Source organism: Loxodonta africana, chromosome 4, assembly GCF_030014295.1.
Source record: "Loxodonta africana isolate mLoxAfr1 chromosome 4, mLoxAfr1.hap2, whole genome shotgun sequence".
NCBI classification, from domain to species: Eukaryota; Metazoa; Chordata; class Mammalia; order Proboscidea; family Elephantidae; genus Loxodonta; species Loxodonta africana.
In genome coordinates, this window is record NC_087345.1 from 139427524 (window position 1) to 139443201 (window position 15678).

The 15678-nt window shown below is 36.5% G+C and overlaps 1 protein-coding gene across 5 annotated transcripts in view; it reads left to right on the forward strand.

Annotated features, from left to right (window-relative positions):
* Positions 1-15678, forward strand: part of WNK1 (WNK lysine deficient protein kinase 1) — a 163113-nt gene that overhangs the window by 69214 nt on the left and 78221 nt on the right. For all 5 annotated transcript variants that reach the window (XM_064284758.1, XM_064284759.1, XM_064284760.1 and 2 more), the window contains exons 3-4: positions 3103-3323; positions 5407-5564. In XM_064284758.1, the coding sequence (XP_064140828.1) occupies positions 3103-3323; positions 5407-5564 (379 nt within the window). The remainder of the gene's footprint in view (positions 1-3102; positions 3324-5406; positions 5565-15678) is intronic.

The window sequence follows — 15678 nt, forward strand, 5'->3', positions numbered from 1 at the left end:
ATAGGGACAGTTTTTCTTCTTTCTTACCAATTTGGGTGCCCTCTGTTTCTTTTTCTTGCCTTATTGCACTACCTAGGACTTCCAGCACAATGTTAAATAGGAGTGGTGATAAAGGACATCCTTGTCTTGTTCCTGTTCTCAATGGAACTGTTTTCATCTTCTCACCATTAAGAATGTTATTGGCTGTTGGTTTTGTGTTGATGCCCTTTATATATTTAACATTTTCAATGTCCCCCCCCCCCCCCCCCGAAGACCTGAGTTTTTATCTGGTATCATTTCTCTTCAACCTGAAGAACATTTTTTAGCATTTCTTTTGTAGGCTGCAAATTATCTTAGTTTTCCTTACTTAGAAAAATATTTTTCCCTCTTTTCCTTTATTGAAGATTGTTGTAGTTGTATATACAATTATGGATTTGCATTTTATTTTCTTTGAGCACTTTTAAAAGATAATTTTCAGCTGTCTTCTGGCTTGCATTGTTTCTGATGAGAAGTCAGCTGTCATTTATTTTCTAGTTCTTTGTTATATGCCCTTTTCCTCTATGTTATATTGTCTTTATATTTGCTTTCAACATTGTGATTGTGATGTACCTAGGCCTGGTTTCCTTTTTATTTTGTATTTATTTTGCTTGGGGTTTACTTAATTTCTTTAATGTGTAAATTTCTGTCTTTCTAATGGGGAGATTTTTGACTTATTTCTTAAAATATCTTTTTTCCTGCCACATTTTTTCTCTTTTCTCTTTCTGGGATCAAGTTATAAGCTAGATTTTTTGATATTGTCTCACATGTTTCCAAGGCCCTGTTCATTTATTTCAAATCTTTTTTTTCTGTGGCTTTTAAATTGTGTAAATTGTTTATTTTCAACTTCATTGACTATTCTATCATTTTCATTCTGCTCTTAAGTCCGTGCAGTAAATTTTTTATTTTGTGCATTTTTCACGTCTAGAATTGCCATTTGATTCTTTTCTATAGGTTGTCTATGTCTTAATTCATTATGAGGATATTTTCTTTTATTTCCTTAGGAGTAATTATAATTACGGGGTTAAAATCCTGAGCTCTGTTTCTAGCATCTTGTTAATCTCAGGGTTGGTCTCCACCTATTGTGTCTTTTCTAGTATATGGATCAAGGTTTTCTGTTTCTTCATATGGCTAGTAAATTCAAATTGCAACCTGAATATCATGAATGATATGTTGTAGAGACTGCACTTTCTGTTTTGTTCCTCTGGTGGTGTAGTGGTTAAGTGCTGCAGGTGCTAACCAAAAGGTCAACAGTTCAAATCCATGAGGCTCACCTTAGAATCTCTATAGGGCAGTTCTACTCTGTCCTATAGGGTCACTTTGAGTTGGAATTGACTTGACGGCAAAAAGTTTGGTTTTTTTTATACAATATTGATTTTCTTTTTTAAAAAATCAGACAGTTAACCTACCTAAACTCAATCCCCAACTATTTGTTCACTGTAGTGGGCAGCATCAGAAATCACTGTTCAGCTCTTTTAGCGTTAGCTGAGGTGCTTGGAATCAGCCTCACATATATAAGTTTTATAGGTCAGCAAGAGATTTGGGCAGAGTGAATATTCAGAATTCGGGGCCTCCCTCTCTTGCCTCATGTCTGGGATGTCCACCCTTCATTTTCTAGATCTCTACAGTGATGAAAATGTTCTCTTACCTGCACAGTTTGCAACAGTAACCACTAGCCACATGTGCCTGTTGAGGACTTAAAATGTGATTAATGCAACTGAGAAACTGAAATGTTTGTTCTAATTAGTCTAAATTTACACCCCTTCGGAGCAAGGAAGAATGAAGAAAACTAAAGACATAAAGGGAAAGATTAGCCCAAAGGACTAATGGACCATATCTACCACGGCCTCCACCAGACTGAGTCCAGTAGAACTAGATGGTGCCTGGCTACCGCCACTGATTGCTCTGACAGGGATTGCAATAGCGGGTCCCAGACAGAGGTGGAGAAAAATGTAGAACAAAATTCTAACTCAAAAAGAAAGACTAGACTTGCTGGCCTGACAGAGACTGTAGAAACCTTGTGAGCATGGCTCCTGGACACCGTTTCAGCTCAGTAATGAGGTCACTTCTGAGGTTTACCCTTCAGCCAAAGATTGAACGGGCCCATGGAACAAAACAAGACTAAAGGGGCACATCAGCCCTGGGGCAGGGACCGAGAAGGGAAAGTGTTGACATTTTTGGGGTTGTTAACCAATGTCATGCAACAATGTGTACTGTTTGATGAGAAACTAGTTTGTTCTGTAAACCTTCATCTAAAAAAAAAAAAAAAATTTTTTTTAAAAGTCAGTAAAAATACAATAAATTTAAATATAAATAGCCACATTTGGCTCGTGGACACTGTATTAGACAGCACAGCTGTAGAACATTTCCATTATCACTAAAAGTTCTTTTGGATAGCACTGTCCTAGATGTTTTGATCGTCCTGAACTCTGTCTCCATTTTCTTCAGCCAATAAAACTACAAGTTTTTCTCTGGGTCTTAGGTGACTTGCATAGTTAGACTGGGGTCTGTCCTCAGGGGAAAAGGTCTGAAAAGTAGGAATTCAAGCAGTGCTTTCCCTTCTTTTTTAGTGTGTATTCCCCTCCAATTCCCCTTCAAATAATTGTTTAGTAAATTTTGTCTATAGTTTAAAGTAATTAATATCTATGTCCTAATTAAGTGCTACTGCACTATTTACCAGAAGCACAACTCCACCTCTTAACTTTTAATCACTTTAGTAATGAACTAATTTAAAGGAATTCATTTTTGTGCTTTGTTATCAGAGTTATTTGGCACCTAATTAAGTATTTTCTACTATGAAATATTTAGGTTCTGCTAATAGTCTGGTTACCTAATACTATAACTCTTTAGATGAAAAAAGTATTTGGAAGACTTATTTTTCTGTATCTCTTAATAGAATTTTTATTTTAAACTATCCTAGTCTCTTTAACCTTATTAAAAGGATCACTAACTTTAAAGGTTACTGAATCTTAATATTGTAAATTTGATGTTCCCATTTCAGGTGTGCTAGAATTTAATGGAATTCTTCAAAGCAGTATACTCATATCATTGATAACCTGTCTGGTGAAACTTGTCTTTTTTTTCTAGGTACTTGAAAAGATTTAAAGTGATGAAGATCAAAGTCCTAAGAAGTTGGTGCCGTCAGATCCTTAAAGGACTTCAGTTTCTTCATACTCGAACACCACCTATTATTCACCGGGATCTTAAGTGTGACAACATATTTATCACCGGCCCTACAGGCTCAGTCAAGATTGGAGACCTAGGTCTGGCAACCTTGAAGCGGGCTTCTTTTGCCAAGAGTGTGATAGGTATGTGTCAAGCATACCTTGGAGCCTAATTTGCCTTCTAACAAGACTTTTTATGTAGAAACCTGGCCCTTTCAGAACTATTACTAAGTAAAATAAACCTTCAGAAATTCATAGTTTGAACCTAGGAAGCAATCAGTTCTACTTACGTTTCTAGGATCATCATGAAGACTTGATGTTTTATTATAGTTACATAGAAAGAAGGAAGGAGAATTTTCTTGATAAAACCTCATGTAACTATCAATTTTTTTTTTTAGTACTTTTTGATACTTGATGTTATGTACTATTTATATAATTAGTGTCTTACTTTCCCCTAAAATAAATGGAATTTTTATGTAGTTTAGTTTCTAAAGTCTGTTCAGTATATGTGTATATTCAAGGATATCTGCCTCTTAAAACTTTATAAACAGATATGAAAAATATGAATTCATTCTGAAAAGTTTTATCAACTTTTTTCTTACTCCCACTCTTCAGAAGTTTATATATCTAAAACAGTTTCTCAACCTTGGTATTATTGACATTTTGGGCAGAAGAATTCTTTGTAGTGTGGTAATGTCATTTGCATTGCAAGATGTTTAGCAGCATCCCTGGCTTCTACCCACTAGAAACCAGTAGCATACCATCTACTGTCTCCTACCCTCTAGCTGGTAGTAACCAAAAATGTTTCCAGACGTGCCACACGTCACCTGGGAGCAAAATCACCCCCTATAAAGCATCACTGGTCTAAAGAACGAGGCTATCCTTTCAGACTTTTAACTATATATTAGAGAGTAGTAACTGGAAAAATAATCTAATGCTTATTAGTTTGAAAAGCTTTCATTCTCTAAAGAGGGTATCACAATTTAAAATGTCATATCTTCCTAATATACTCTACTTCCCTCTCCCAAAAGGGGACAATAACAACAAAAGAAACCTATTAATTTTTAAAGTAGGCTAGAATGCTAAGTATTAATAGAAAGGGAAAAGCATAGAACACTATATCCTTATAAAACCAGTGGTCTCCCTGGAATATATTTAACTTGGATTCGGAATGCTGTTTTTACATTTTTCTTACAATCAGATTAACAAGAAGAATGGGAAGAGTTACTTAAAGCTGAATTTACTTTTTTGCCTCCCTTACAGAAAAACATTTCTTTGATTGTCCTTGGCATCTTAAAATCTATGACCCAAGAGAATTTTTTTCTTTCTTTGTTTTTAAATCATAGCTTGCAAACTTGTTCTTGCAAACAGTTATGATTTTAAATATCCACACTTAATTTGTTTGGAAGCATTACAAAACCTCGTTTTGTTGCATCATGCGTATTGTGCTCATGACTCAGTCTTTCTGTATTTGAATTCTGTGTATATGTGTGTGTGGATGTTTGTGTTTGTTTTGTCTATAGGATGTCCCTCACTTTATTTCTTGTATCTGCAGTAGGCTTATTTGTGTACTGCAGGTGAGATGGTAAGTATGTGAAGAAAAGGGCTCCGGTGAGTGGCCTTTTATAGTCGATTACACTTTATTATTTTTAAAAACTTACTGAATATTCGGTTTTTCACTGCAAGGACTCTGTTAAAGTGAAACTGATCAGATGGAGTGTTAATGGCAAAAGACTAGTAGTGACTGTTAACCTTACAGCTACCATACAGTAGGGGGCAGACAGGTATTTTGAACTTTTTCAACCCATCATCTTACCTTACCATTATATCTACTTTGTTCCTTGCTAGTCTCTTACCTTTTCTGTTTATTTTCAATATGAGTTATATTAGCTTATCTCTTATCCAAGGCTCTATTTTGAAATGTTGTATAATAAGAGTCCATCTGAAACAGGAAACATATTATTTGAAACAGTAAATAGACACTTGACTCTGTTCTAGTTTCTTATAAAGGCCTTGCAGTGGAAGATCTATATGATATTTGGTGGAACAGACTGACTAAGAAGATTTCCTTCCTGTTTTTCTCCCTCCCCCTTTCTCTTTCTTTGTTTCTTTTTTTTCCCCTTCTACTTTCTTTTCTCTCGCAGGTCAATCCCTCTGCTTCTCCCCACGGTGAGTAACGTCTGCAGCTTCTGCTCGCATTGAGTCTGAATCGTTCTTTTAATTTAAGGTACCCCAGAGTTCATGGCTCCCGAGATGTATGAGGAGAAATATGATGAATCCGTTGACGTATATGCTTTTGGGATGTGCATGCTTGAGATGGCCACGTCTGAATACCCTTACTCAGAGTGCCAAAATGCTGCGCAGATCTACCGTCGAGTGACCAGTGTAAGTCTTCCCATAACGGATTAGTGAACTAAGGTGACGTCTAACAAAAAGAAAACCCAACCTGGATAACATTGAACCATAGTTTAGGATGGTTGAGGTATATGCAAAGCTATTGCTCATGATACAATGCAGGCAGAGATAAAGAACAAAGAACCACGAGTTTATCTGGACCCTTCTTGAATACTTTTAAACCTTTATTATGAGATATATTTCAATGTTTAAAAACTCACTTTCATGACCTATTCCATATAAACATTTATAAACATTGTAACTAATAAATATTTTTAAGTTTTCTTGGTTTTAATTTCCAACATGGTAAATATCAATAGATATAACCCACATAAACAAAAAAACCCACTTTCATAAACTTGTTTATTTAAAAAAGCTCTTATTCCTTCCCACCAAAAGCTTAGTTTCTGAGTTAAAAGTAAGGTTTTTTAACTCAGGCTGCTTCGTCAAATTAATTTGTTCACAGTCTTTTCTCTGAACGACTTAATTTGTTCAAAATAGGATCCAGCAAGGTCCACAGAAGGTATTTCATTGTATGTCTCTTAATCTCAATCTACAACTGTTGTCTGCACTTTCTTTTTTCTGCATACCATTGATTTACTGACAAAATTAGAGGAATTGTTTTGAAGAACGTTTCATATTTTGGGTTTATCTATTTGCTTCCTTGTGATATAATTTAATTTGTTATTCTATCTTCCGTATTTATGTAAACATAAGTTTGTTTCAGAGTAGTTGAGGGAGTTTGTCAACGACATCAAAATATTTTGCCTTCTTTGCTCTCGTTCACATAAGTATGCAAAGTAACTTTCCAGAGTCTATATGATCTGTAATTTGCAGCGGATTAAATGCAGAAGCAAATCAGAGAATCCTTTGTCTTCTCTTAAGCCGTATTCTGAGACCATTGCAAAAAAAGTAAAACAATACCAATCTTCTGGCTAAATGTGTTTGCTTTTTTTGTTTTGGAAAATACAGTTTTTTTTTTTTTTTAAATAAAAAGATATTATTTATATGTGCACGTTTATTATTGTAACTAATAAATATTTCTAAATATTCTCAGTTTTAGTTTCCAACATGGTAAATATCAAGAGAAAAAACCCACGTAAACAAAAGCTCTCTGAGTTCCTCAGTAGTTTTTTAAGAGTATAAAGGGATCCTGAGATAAGAAAAGTTTGAGAACTACTACTCTAAAACTTGATAAAATTTTCTTTAAGCTTTTTTGACAAGAATACTTAATATGTGGTGCTGTGTATTTTATCAATGGGCATGTAGTACTTAACCCACTTTAGTGATGCAATTTCTTTGAATTTTGACATAGTAGACTAAGATGTGATTTTATAAATGGGCTATTTAGGTTTGATGATTGGTCAGAGTGGTAATTTGTTTTTGAAAACGGATGGGAAACGTTTTGCTTTAGGTAGACTGAGTTGGTTTTAAATCTTCATAAACAAAGGCTTGGAAGAAATCTTTAATTACCTCATTGCTGTGAATGTTCCTTTAATGTCTTTTTTTGTTGTTGCATTTTTGTATATGATGGATGTGGAACTACTTTGGATAGTTAATTTTTTTAATTCAACATAAATGATAAGAACTAGTGGTATCTTCGTGTACAACAATAATAATAGCTGCTGTTTGCATAGAAAGGAGCAAGTTATTCCTGGCTTTTTATCTGGAGTGCCATTTTATCAGATATAGTTATTATTATCGGGTATGTATCTCCTGGTTTCTGTCATGAGACCTTACTTTTATGTTTATCATCATCTTTTCATTGCTCACCCATCGCATCCCACCCCAGGTTCCAATACATGATGGGGCTCACCAAAGCATTGATCCTCAAATTCAGGCTGGGTGGGGGGTGGGGGAAATAAAGTTTGTTAAGCTGTCAGATAATTCTCATAAGTACCCTAGTCATTATTCTGCAGTTAGACCCTTAGAGAGCTCATCTGCTTTTCCTCTCAGGGTTCTATACCTTTAGTCCAAGTTCAGGTCTCTTATTTATTATTCCATTTTTTTCTTTTAGCGCATAATTACTTACATTTTGCCTTTTTTCTTTGGGGTGGAGTAGACTACTTGCTGTATGATTTCTCCCTTTATTCCTCCCTTGTTGTTGTTGTTTTTAGGTGCCATCACTTCAATTCGGACTCAGTGACCCTATGTACAGTAAAAACACTGCCTGGTCCTGTGCCATCCTCACAATCCTTGTTATGCTTGAGCTCATTGTTGCAGCCACTGTGCCAATCTATCTCATTGAGGGTCTTCCTCTTTTTCACTGACCCTCTACTTTACCAAGCATGATGTCCTTCTCCAGCAACTGATCCCTCCTGATAACATGTCCTAAGTATGTGAGACGTAGTCTTGCCCTCCTTGCTTCTAAGGAGCATTCTGGTTGTACTTCTTTTGGCAGTCCATGGTATATTCAGTATTCTTTGCCAACACCACAATTCAAAGGCATCAATTCTTCTTCCAAAACCAAATCCACTGCCGTCAAGTCGATTCCGACTCATAGCGACCCTTTAGGACAGAGCAGAACTGCCCCGTAGAGTTTCCAAGGAGCGCCTGGTGGATTCAAACTGCCAGCTGTTTCGTTAGCAGCCGTAGCTCTTAACCACTACGCCACCAGGGTTTCCAATTCTTTTTCGGTGTTCCTTAATTCATTGTCCAGCTTTCACACGCATATGAGGTCATTGAAAACACCATGGCGTGGGTCAGGTGCACCTTAGTTTTGAAGGTGACATCTTTGCTTTCTAACACTTTAAAAAGGGTCTTTTGCAGCAGAATTACCCAATGCAATGCATCTTTTGATTTCTTGACTGCTGTTTCTGTGGGTGTTGAGTGTGGATCCAAGTAAAATGAAATCCTTAACAACGTCAATCTTTTCTCCGTTTATCATGATGTTACTTACGGGTCCAGTTGTGAGAATTTTTTTTTTTTTTTACGTTAAGGTGTAATCCATACTGAAGGATATAGTCTTTGATCTTCATAAATAAGTGCCTTAAGTCTGGTCCTGTTTTGACTGATGATATTGAGCTTTTCCATCATCCCTTTCCACAGATGTAGTCCATTTGATTCCTGTGTTTTCCATCAGGTGAGGTCCATGTGTATAGTCACTGTTTATATTGTTGAAGAAGATATTTGCAGTTAAGAAGTCATTGGTCTTGCAAAATTTTATCATGTGATCCGAGGCATCAGTTCTGTTACCTAGGCCGTATTTTCTACCAGTCGTTCTTCTTTGTTTCCAACTCTCCCATTCCAGTCACCAGTAATTATAAATGCATCCTGATTGCATATTTTATCAATTTCAGACTGCAGAAGTTGGTAAAAATCTTCAGTTTCTTCATCTTTGGCCTTAGCGGTTAGTGTGTAAACTTGAATATTAGTTGTATTAACTGGTCTGCCTTGTAGGCGAATAGATGCTATCCTGTCACTGACAGCATTGTACTTCAGAATAGGTCTTGAGCTGTTCTTATTCCTTCCGTAGGATTGTTGAAACCTAAAGAGGTGTATTTGACTCCTTGTTTTTTATTCTCTATTTGCAGTTTATCAGGTTCTTGTTTCAGAGTACTTCTTAGATGCAATCCTTTCTCATTCCCATTGCCACAGTTCTTTTCATATCTTCCTTACTCTACACCAGTTACCAAAACCAAACCAAACCAAGCCCATTGCTGTCAAGTTGATTCCGACTCAAAGCAACCTTATAGGACAAAGTAGGACTGCCTCGTATGGTTTCCAAGGCTGTAAATCTTTATGGAAACAGACTGCCACATCTTTCTTCGGTGGAGCAGCTGGTGGGTTTTGAACCACTGACCCTCTGGTTAGCAGGCAAGTACTTAACAACTATACCACCAGAGCTCCTTGCTTATCAAAACAAGTACAAATTCTGCTTTTTATCCTTCAGTGAGTTTTCTTTTAAAAATTCATTAGTCTAAAATTTTTGCTTATTGCTTTTATTAAATCTTAGAGACCCTTGTGGAGTTTTATTGAACAGCCATAGTTCTCTGTGTGGCACAATATGTCAAACATTAGAATATTGATTAGTAAGCAGTGTATGTGCCTACTAAAAAAAAATGTACATTTAATTTGTTTTTTAAAGGCTTTATTGAGGTATTTCACATACCATACAATTCCCCTATTTAAAATGTATTTTTAGTATATTGACAGGTAAGTGTAACAATTACCACAGTAAATTTTAGAATAATTTCATCACCCCAAAAAGCTGTATCATTTAGCTGTCATCCTCTTTCCTCTTCCCCTCCCCCAGTTCTAAGCAATCACTAATCTGCTTTCTTTCTCTATAGATTTGCTTATAATTTCATATAATTGGTTTCATATAATATGTCTTTTATGACTGGCTTCTTTCACTTAGCATGTTTTCGGGATTCATCCAGGATGTAGCATGTATCAGTAATATATTTTTTTTTGTGGTTGAATAATATTCAGTTGTATGGATATACTACATTTTATTTATCCACTCATCAGGTTGATGGTTAATGGACATTTGAGTTGTTTACACTTTTTGGATATTATGAATAATGCTGGTGTCTAGGCTGGGTTCTGTAGTGGAGCAAAACCAGTGAAATGTATACATATAAATATACGTAAAAACCAAAAACCAAACCCAGTGCCATCGAGTTGATTCTGACTCATAGCGACCCTATAGGACAGAGTAGATAAATACATATAGATAGATTTAATTCTAGGAAATGGCACATGTCGTTGTGGAGGCTGGCAAGTCCCACATCTATGGGTCAGGCTGGAGGTTTCACCTGACTCACATGGTTGTAGGGGTGGACAAACCCAAAATGGGCAAGCCAGACAGTGGGCAGCCGGGTCACAGGGCTACAGGAGATGGCAGATCCCAAAATATGCAGGTCAGGTGGCAGGCTACTAGCTCATGTCCCAAGAACTGGAGGTCAGATGATGGCAATTCAGAAGCAGGATCCAGAGGGAGAGTGAGCTATGTTGGAACATCCATTTATATATTGGAGGCAGGCCACACCCCCCAGAGAGACTTCCCTTTCAACTGATTGGCTGCTCATAGCAGATCTCATCATGGAGGTGATTACATTATATTACATTATGGAAGAGCAGACAGTCCAATGTCTGCCAAACCACTGAGAATCATAGCCTATCCAAGTTGACACATAACATTAATCATCACAGCTGCTTAGACATTCATGTACAAAGTTTTTTTGTGTATACATATGAGTGCAGTTGCTGGAATATATGGTAATTCTGTCTTCAACCATTTGTGAGACTGCCAGACCACTTTACATTCCCACCAGAAGTGTATGGGCTTCAGTCTTTCTACATCCTCATTAACATTTGTTTTTATCTGACTTTGATTCTAGCCATCCTAGTAGATTTGAAATGGTACCTTAATGTGGTTTGATTTGCATTCCCCTGATGGCTAATGATGTTGACCGTCTTTTTATGTACTTATTGGTTGTTTGTATGCCTTCTTTGGAGAAAGGTCTATTCAGATTCTTTGTCCGTTAAAAAAAAAAAACCATTGTGATAAAATGCATATAACAAAAATTTGCCATTTTAACCATTTTACGTGTACAATTCAGTGACGTTAATCACATTCACCATATTGTGCTATCCATTTCCAAAAGTTTTTCATCACCCCAAATAGAATCTCAGTATCCCTTAAGCAATATCTCCCCATCTCCTCTCTGTCCATCCCCTTTCCAGTTGCTGTTGAGTTGATTCCGACTCATGGTTACTTCATGTGTTGCAGAGTAGAACTGTACACCTTAAGGTTTTCAAGGCTTTGACCTTTTAGAAGCAGATTGCCAGGTCCTCTGAGTTGCCTCTGGGTGGGTTTGAACCACCAACCTTTCTGTTAGTTGTCAAGCACTTAGCTGCTTGCACCACCCTGGGAAGCCCATAGTAACCAATAATAAACTTTGATCTCTGTGCATTTGCCTATTCTAGTTATTTCGTGTAAGTGGGATCGTACAATATTTTGACCTTTTTATATCTGGCTTACTTCACTCAGCATAATGATTTCAAGGTTCATTCACATTATAGCATGTATCAGAACTTCATTTATCTTTATAGCTAGTATTCCATTGTATCGCTATATCTACTCATCTCTTTATTTACTCATCTGTTGTGATGACACAACCTTGGTTACTGAAAGTGAAGAGGTCTTTTGAACCACTTACTGGTGATCAAAGACCACAGCCTTCAGTATGGATTACATCTCAACATAAAACAAAAATCCTCACAACTGGACCAGTAAGCAACATCACGATAAGTGGAGAAAAGATTGAAGTTCTCAAGGATTTCATTTTTCTTGGATCCACAATCAATATCCATGGAAGCAACAGTCAAGAAATCAAAAAGACGCATTGCATTGGGCAAATCTGCTGCAAAAGACCTCTGTAAAGTGTTAAAAAGCAAAGATGTCACTCTGAAGACTGAGGTGCTCCTGACCCAAGCCATGGTGTTTTCATTCACTTCATATGCATGCGAAAGCTTGACAATGAATAAGGAAGACTGAAGAAGAATTGATGCCTTTGAATTGCAGTGTTGTGAAGAATATAGAATATTCCATAGACTGCCAAAAGAACAAATAAATCTGTCTTGGAAGAAATACAACCAGAATGCTCCTTAAAGGCAAGGATGGCGAGATTACATCTCACATATTTTGGACCTGTCATTAGGAGGGATCAGTCCCTGGAGAAGGACATGATCCTTCGTAAAGTACAGGTCATTGAAAAAGAGGAAGACCCTCAATGAGATGAACTGACATAGCAGCTGCAGCAGTGGGCTCAAGCATAACAAGGAATGTGAGGATGACACAGGGCCAGGCAGTGTTTCATTCTGTTGTACATGGGGTCGCTATGAGTTAGAACAGACTCAACAGCACCTAACAACAACATTCATCTGTTCATGAACACTTGGATTGTTTATGCCTTTTGACTATTGTGAATGATGCTGCAATGAACATTGATGTACAAGAATCTGTTTGTGTTCCTAATTTTAAGTCTTTTGAGTTTATACCTAGAAGTGGAATTTCTGGGTAATATGGAAACACTGGTGGTATAGTGGGTAAGAGCTACAGCTGCTAATCTAAAGGTTGGCAGTTTGAATCCACCAGGCACTCCTTGAAAACCCTATGGGGCAGTTCTACTGTCTTAGGGTCACTGTGAGTCAGAGACTACTCAATGGCAACGGGTTTGGTTTTTGGTTGTGGTAAGTCTGATTTTTAAGGAACTGCCAAACCTCCACGGCGGCTGCACCATTTTATATTCCCATTGGCAATGCACAAGGATTCCGATTTCTCCACGTCGTCACCAATACTTGTTATTTTTCATTTGTCTGATAATAGCCATTCTAGTGCATGTGGTCCAACTTTGTTCTTTTGCAGGTGGATATCTGGTTGTCCCAACACCATTTGTTGAAAAGACTGTTCTTTCCCAATCGAATGATCATGGCACCCTTGTTTATTTCTGAACTCTCTGTTCATTCATTCATTCATTCATTCATTCAGTCAGTCAGTCAGTTAATTGTGCTTCAGATGAAAGTTTATAGAGCAAATTAATTTTGCATCGAACAATTAATACACATATTGTTTTGTTACATTGGTTACCAACCCCACGACGTGTCAACACTCTCCCCTTACTGAACTTGGGTTTCTCCATTTCCATCTGTCCAGCTTTCCTGTCCCCTCCTGCCTTCTCCTCCTTGCTCCTGGGCTGGTGTGCTCATTTAGTCTCATATACATGGTCAGACTACATGTGTTATTGTTTGTTTTATAGGCCTGTCTGATCTTTGGCTGAAGAGTGAATCTCAGGAGTGATGACTTCAGTACTTAGTTAAAAGAGTGTCCAAGGCCATACTCTCAGAGTTTCTTCATTCTCTGTCAGACCAGTAAGTCTGGTCTTTTTTTGTGAGTTTGAATTTTGTTCTGCATTTTTATGCAGCTCTGTCCAGGACCCTCTATTGTGATCCCTATCAGCGCATGGACTCTCAGTTCTATTCCATTGATCGGTTTTTATGCCAGTGCCACATTGTCCTGATTCTCATTGATTTGTAGTAAGATTTGAAATGAGGAAGTGTGAGTTCTCCTACTTTATTCTTCTTATTTCAAGATTGTTTTGGCTCTTCTAGGTTCCTTTCAATTGCATATAAATTTTAGTATCCATTTCCCAAGGAAGTCAGCTGGGATTCTGATAGGTGTTACATTGAGTATTGCCATCTTAACAATATTAAGTCTTCTGATCCATGAACATGGAATGTTTTTCCCTATTTATATCTTTAATTTCTTTCAACATTGTTCTATAGTTTCCAGAGTATATGTTTTGTACTTTTATTAAATTTTTCCTAAGTTGTTTTTTTTTTTTTAGTGCTATTCAACAGAATTGTTTTAACTTTTATTTTTGGTTGTTTTCACAAGTATATAGAAATAATTTTTCCCCCTGTATATTGATCCCATACCTTGCAAACTTGCTGAACTCATTTATTAATTTTATTAGGTTTTTCATAGATTCTTTGAATTTTCAATATATAGGATCATGCCATTGTGAATAGAGATAATTTTACTTCTTCTTTTCCAACCTGGTTTTATTGCATTGTCTTGCTTAATTGCCCTGGCTAGAACCTACAGTACAGTGTTAAATAGAATTGACAAAAGTGAGCATCCTTGTGTTCTCTTTGATCTTAGGAGGAAAGCATCCAGTTTTTGTGAATTTTTTGTAGATGCCCTTTATCACATTGAGGAAGTTCCCCTCTATTCCTTGTTTGTTGAATGTTTTTATCGTGAAACTATGTTCGATTTTGTCATGAACTTCTTATATGCATCTATTGAGATGATCATGTGCTTTTTTTTGTTTGCTTTTCTATTGATATGGCATATTACATTAAATGCATTTCAGATGCTAAACCAACCTTACATTCCTAGAATATGCATTTAGTTTTAAATACACTCTCTAAGTACATTTCTTAACTGAATTTTGAATCTTCAAAAAGACAAAGTTTGGCAGAAGCTAGTGTATACATCACTTTAAGGCAGGTAGATGTCATATGATCACGCTTACATTTTTAAGTTTAAAAAGATTATTCTGGGTATAGAGTGGAAAATTAATTTATGAGGAAAGACTACTGCAAACTCAGTTAAGAGGTTATTGAGGTAATCTGGAGGAATGTTTGACATACGAACTTGAGGTAGACGTGGCTAAAGTAGATGGATTCAAGATATTTGTTTTCTTTATGACTTAGAATTGACTTAAGCTGGGTGGTTTTTTTTCCACTTCACATTTTTGAAAAGAAATGCCCATCGTAAATATGCATATTCAAGAAAATAAGCTCAAACTGAATATTAAACCTATTATGAGGTTAAATGCATAATTCTAAATTTTAGGATTGTATAACTTTTATAGCTTGTGTATTTTATTTACTAACTTACTGTCTATTACTTTCATTTCCTTATACTGTAAACCAGGGATTGCCGAATGCCAAATCCAGCCTGCCACACACTTTTGTCCCTGGGTGGTGCAAATGGTTAAACACTCAACTACTAGCTGAAAGGTTGGTAGTTCAAATCTACCCAGAGGTGGTCTGCTTCCAGAAGGTCATAGCTTTCAAAGCCCTGTGGAATGCAGTTGTACTGTGCCACATTTGGTGTCACCATGAGTTGAAATCGACTCAACAGCAGCCAACATCATCAGCTAAGAATGTTTTTACATTTTGAAATGGTTAAACATAAAATCAAAAGACTATTTCCTGACATGTGAAAATTACAGGAAATTCAAATTTCAATGTTTGTAAATAAAATTTTATTGGAACATAGTCACAGTCTTTCATTTATGTGTTATCTGTGCCTGCTTTCACGCTATAATGGCAGAGTTGAAAAATTGCAACAGAGACTATGTGGTCGATCAAAAGCCTAAAATATTTACTACCTGGCTCTTAACAGAAACAGCTTGCTAGCTCCTATTCTAAGCACATGTCACCAGAACATTTTTTTTTTTAATTGTCCTGTGGAGAGTATTGTAACCAATTACAAATCTACAAAAGCAGGAATGGTGATGTTTTCTGTAAGAATGCTATTAGTCTCTGTACTTGTAGTAGACTTGAGGATCTTGGTGTAAGCAAGGTA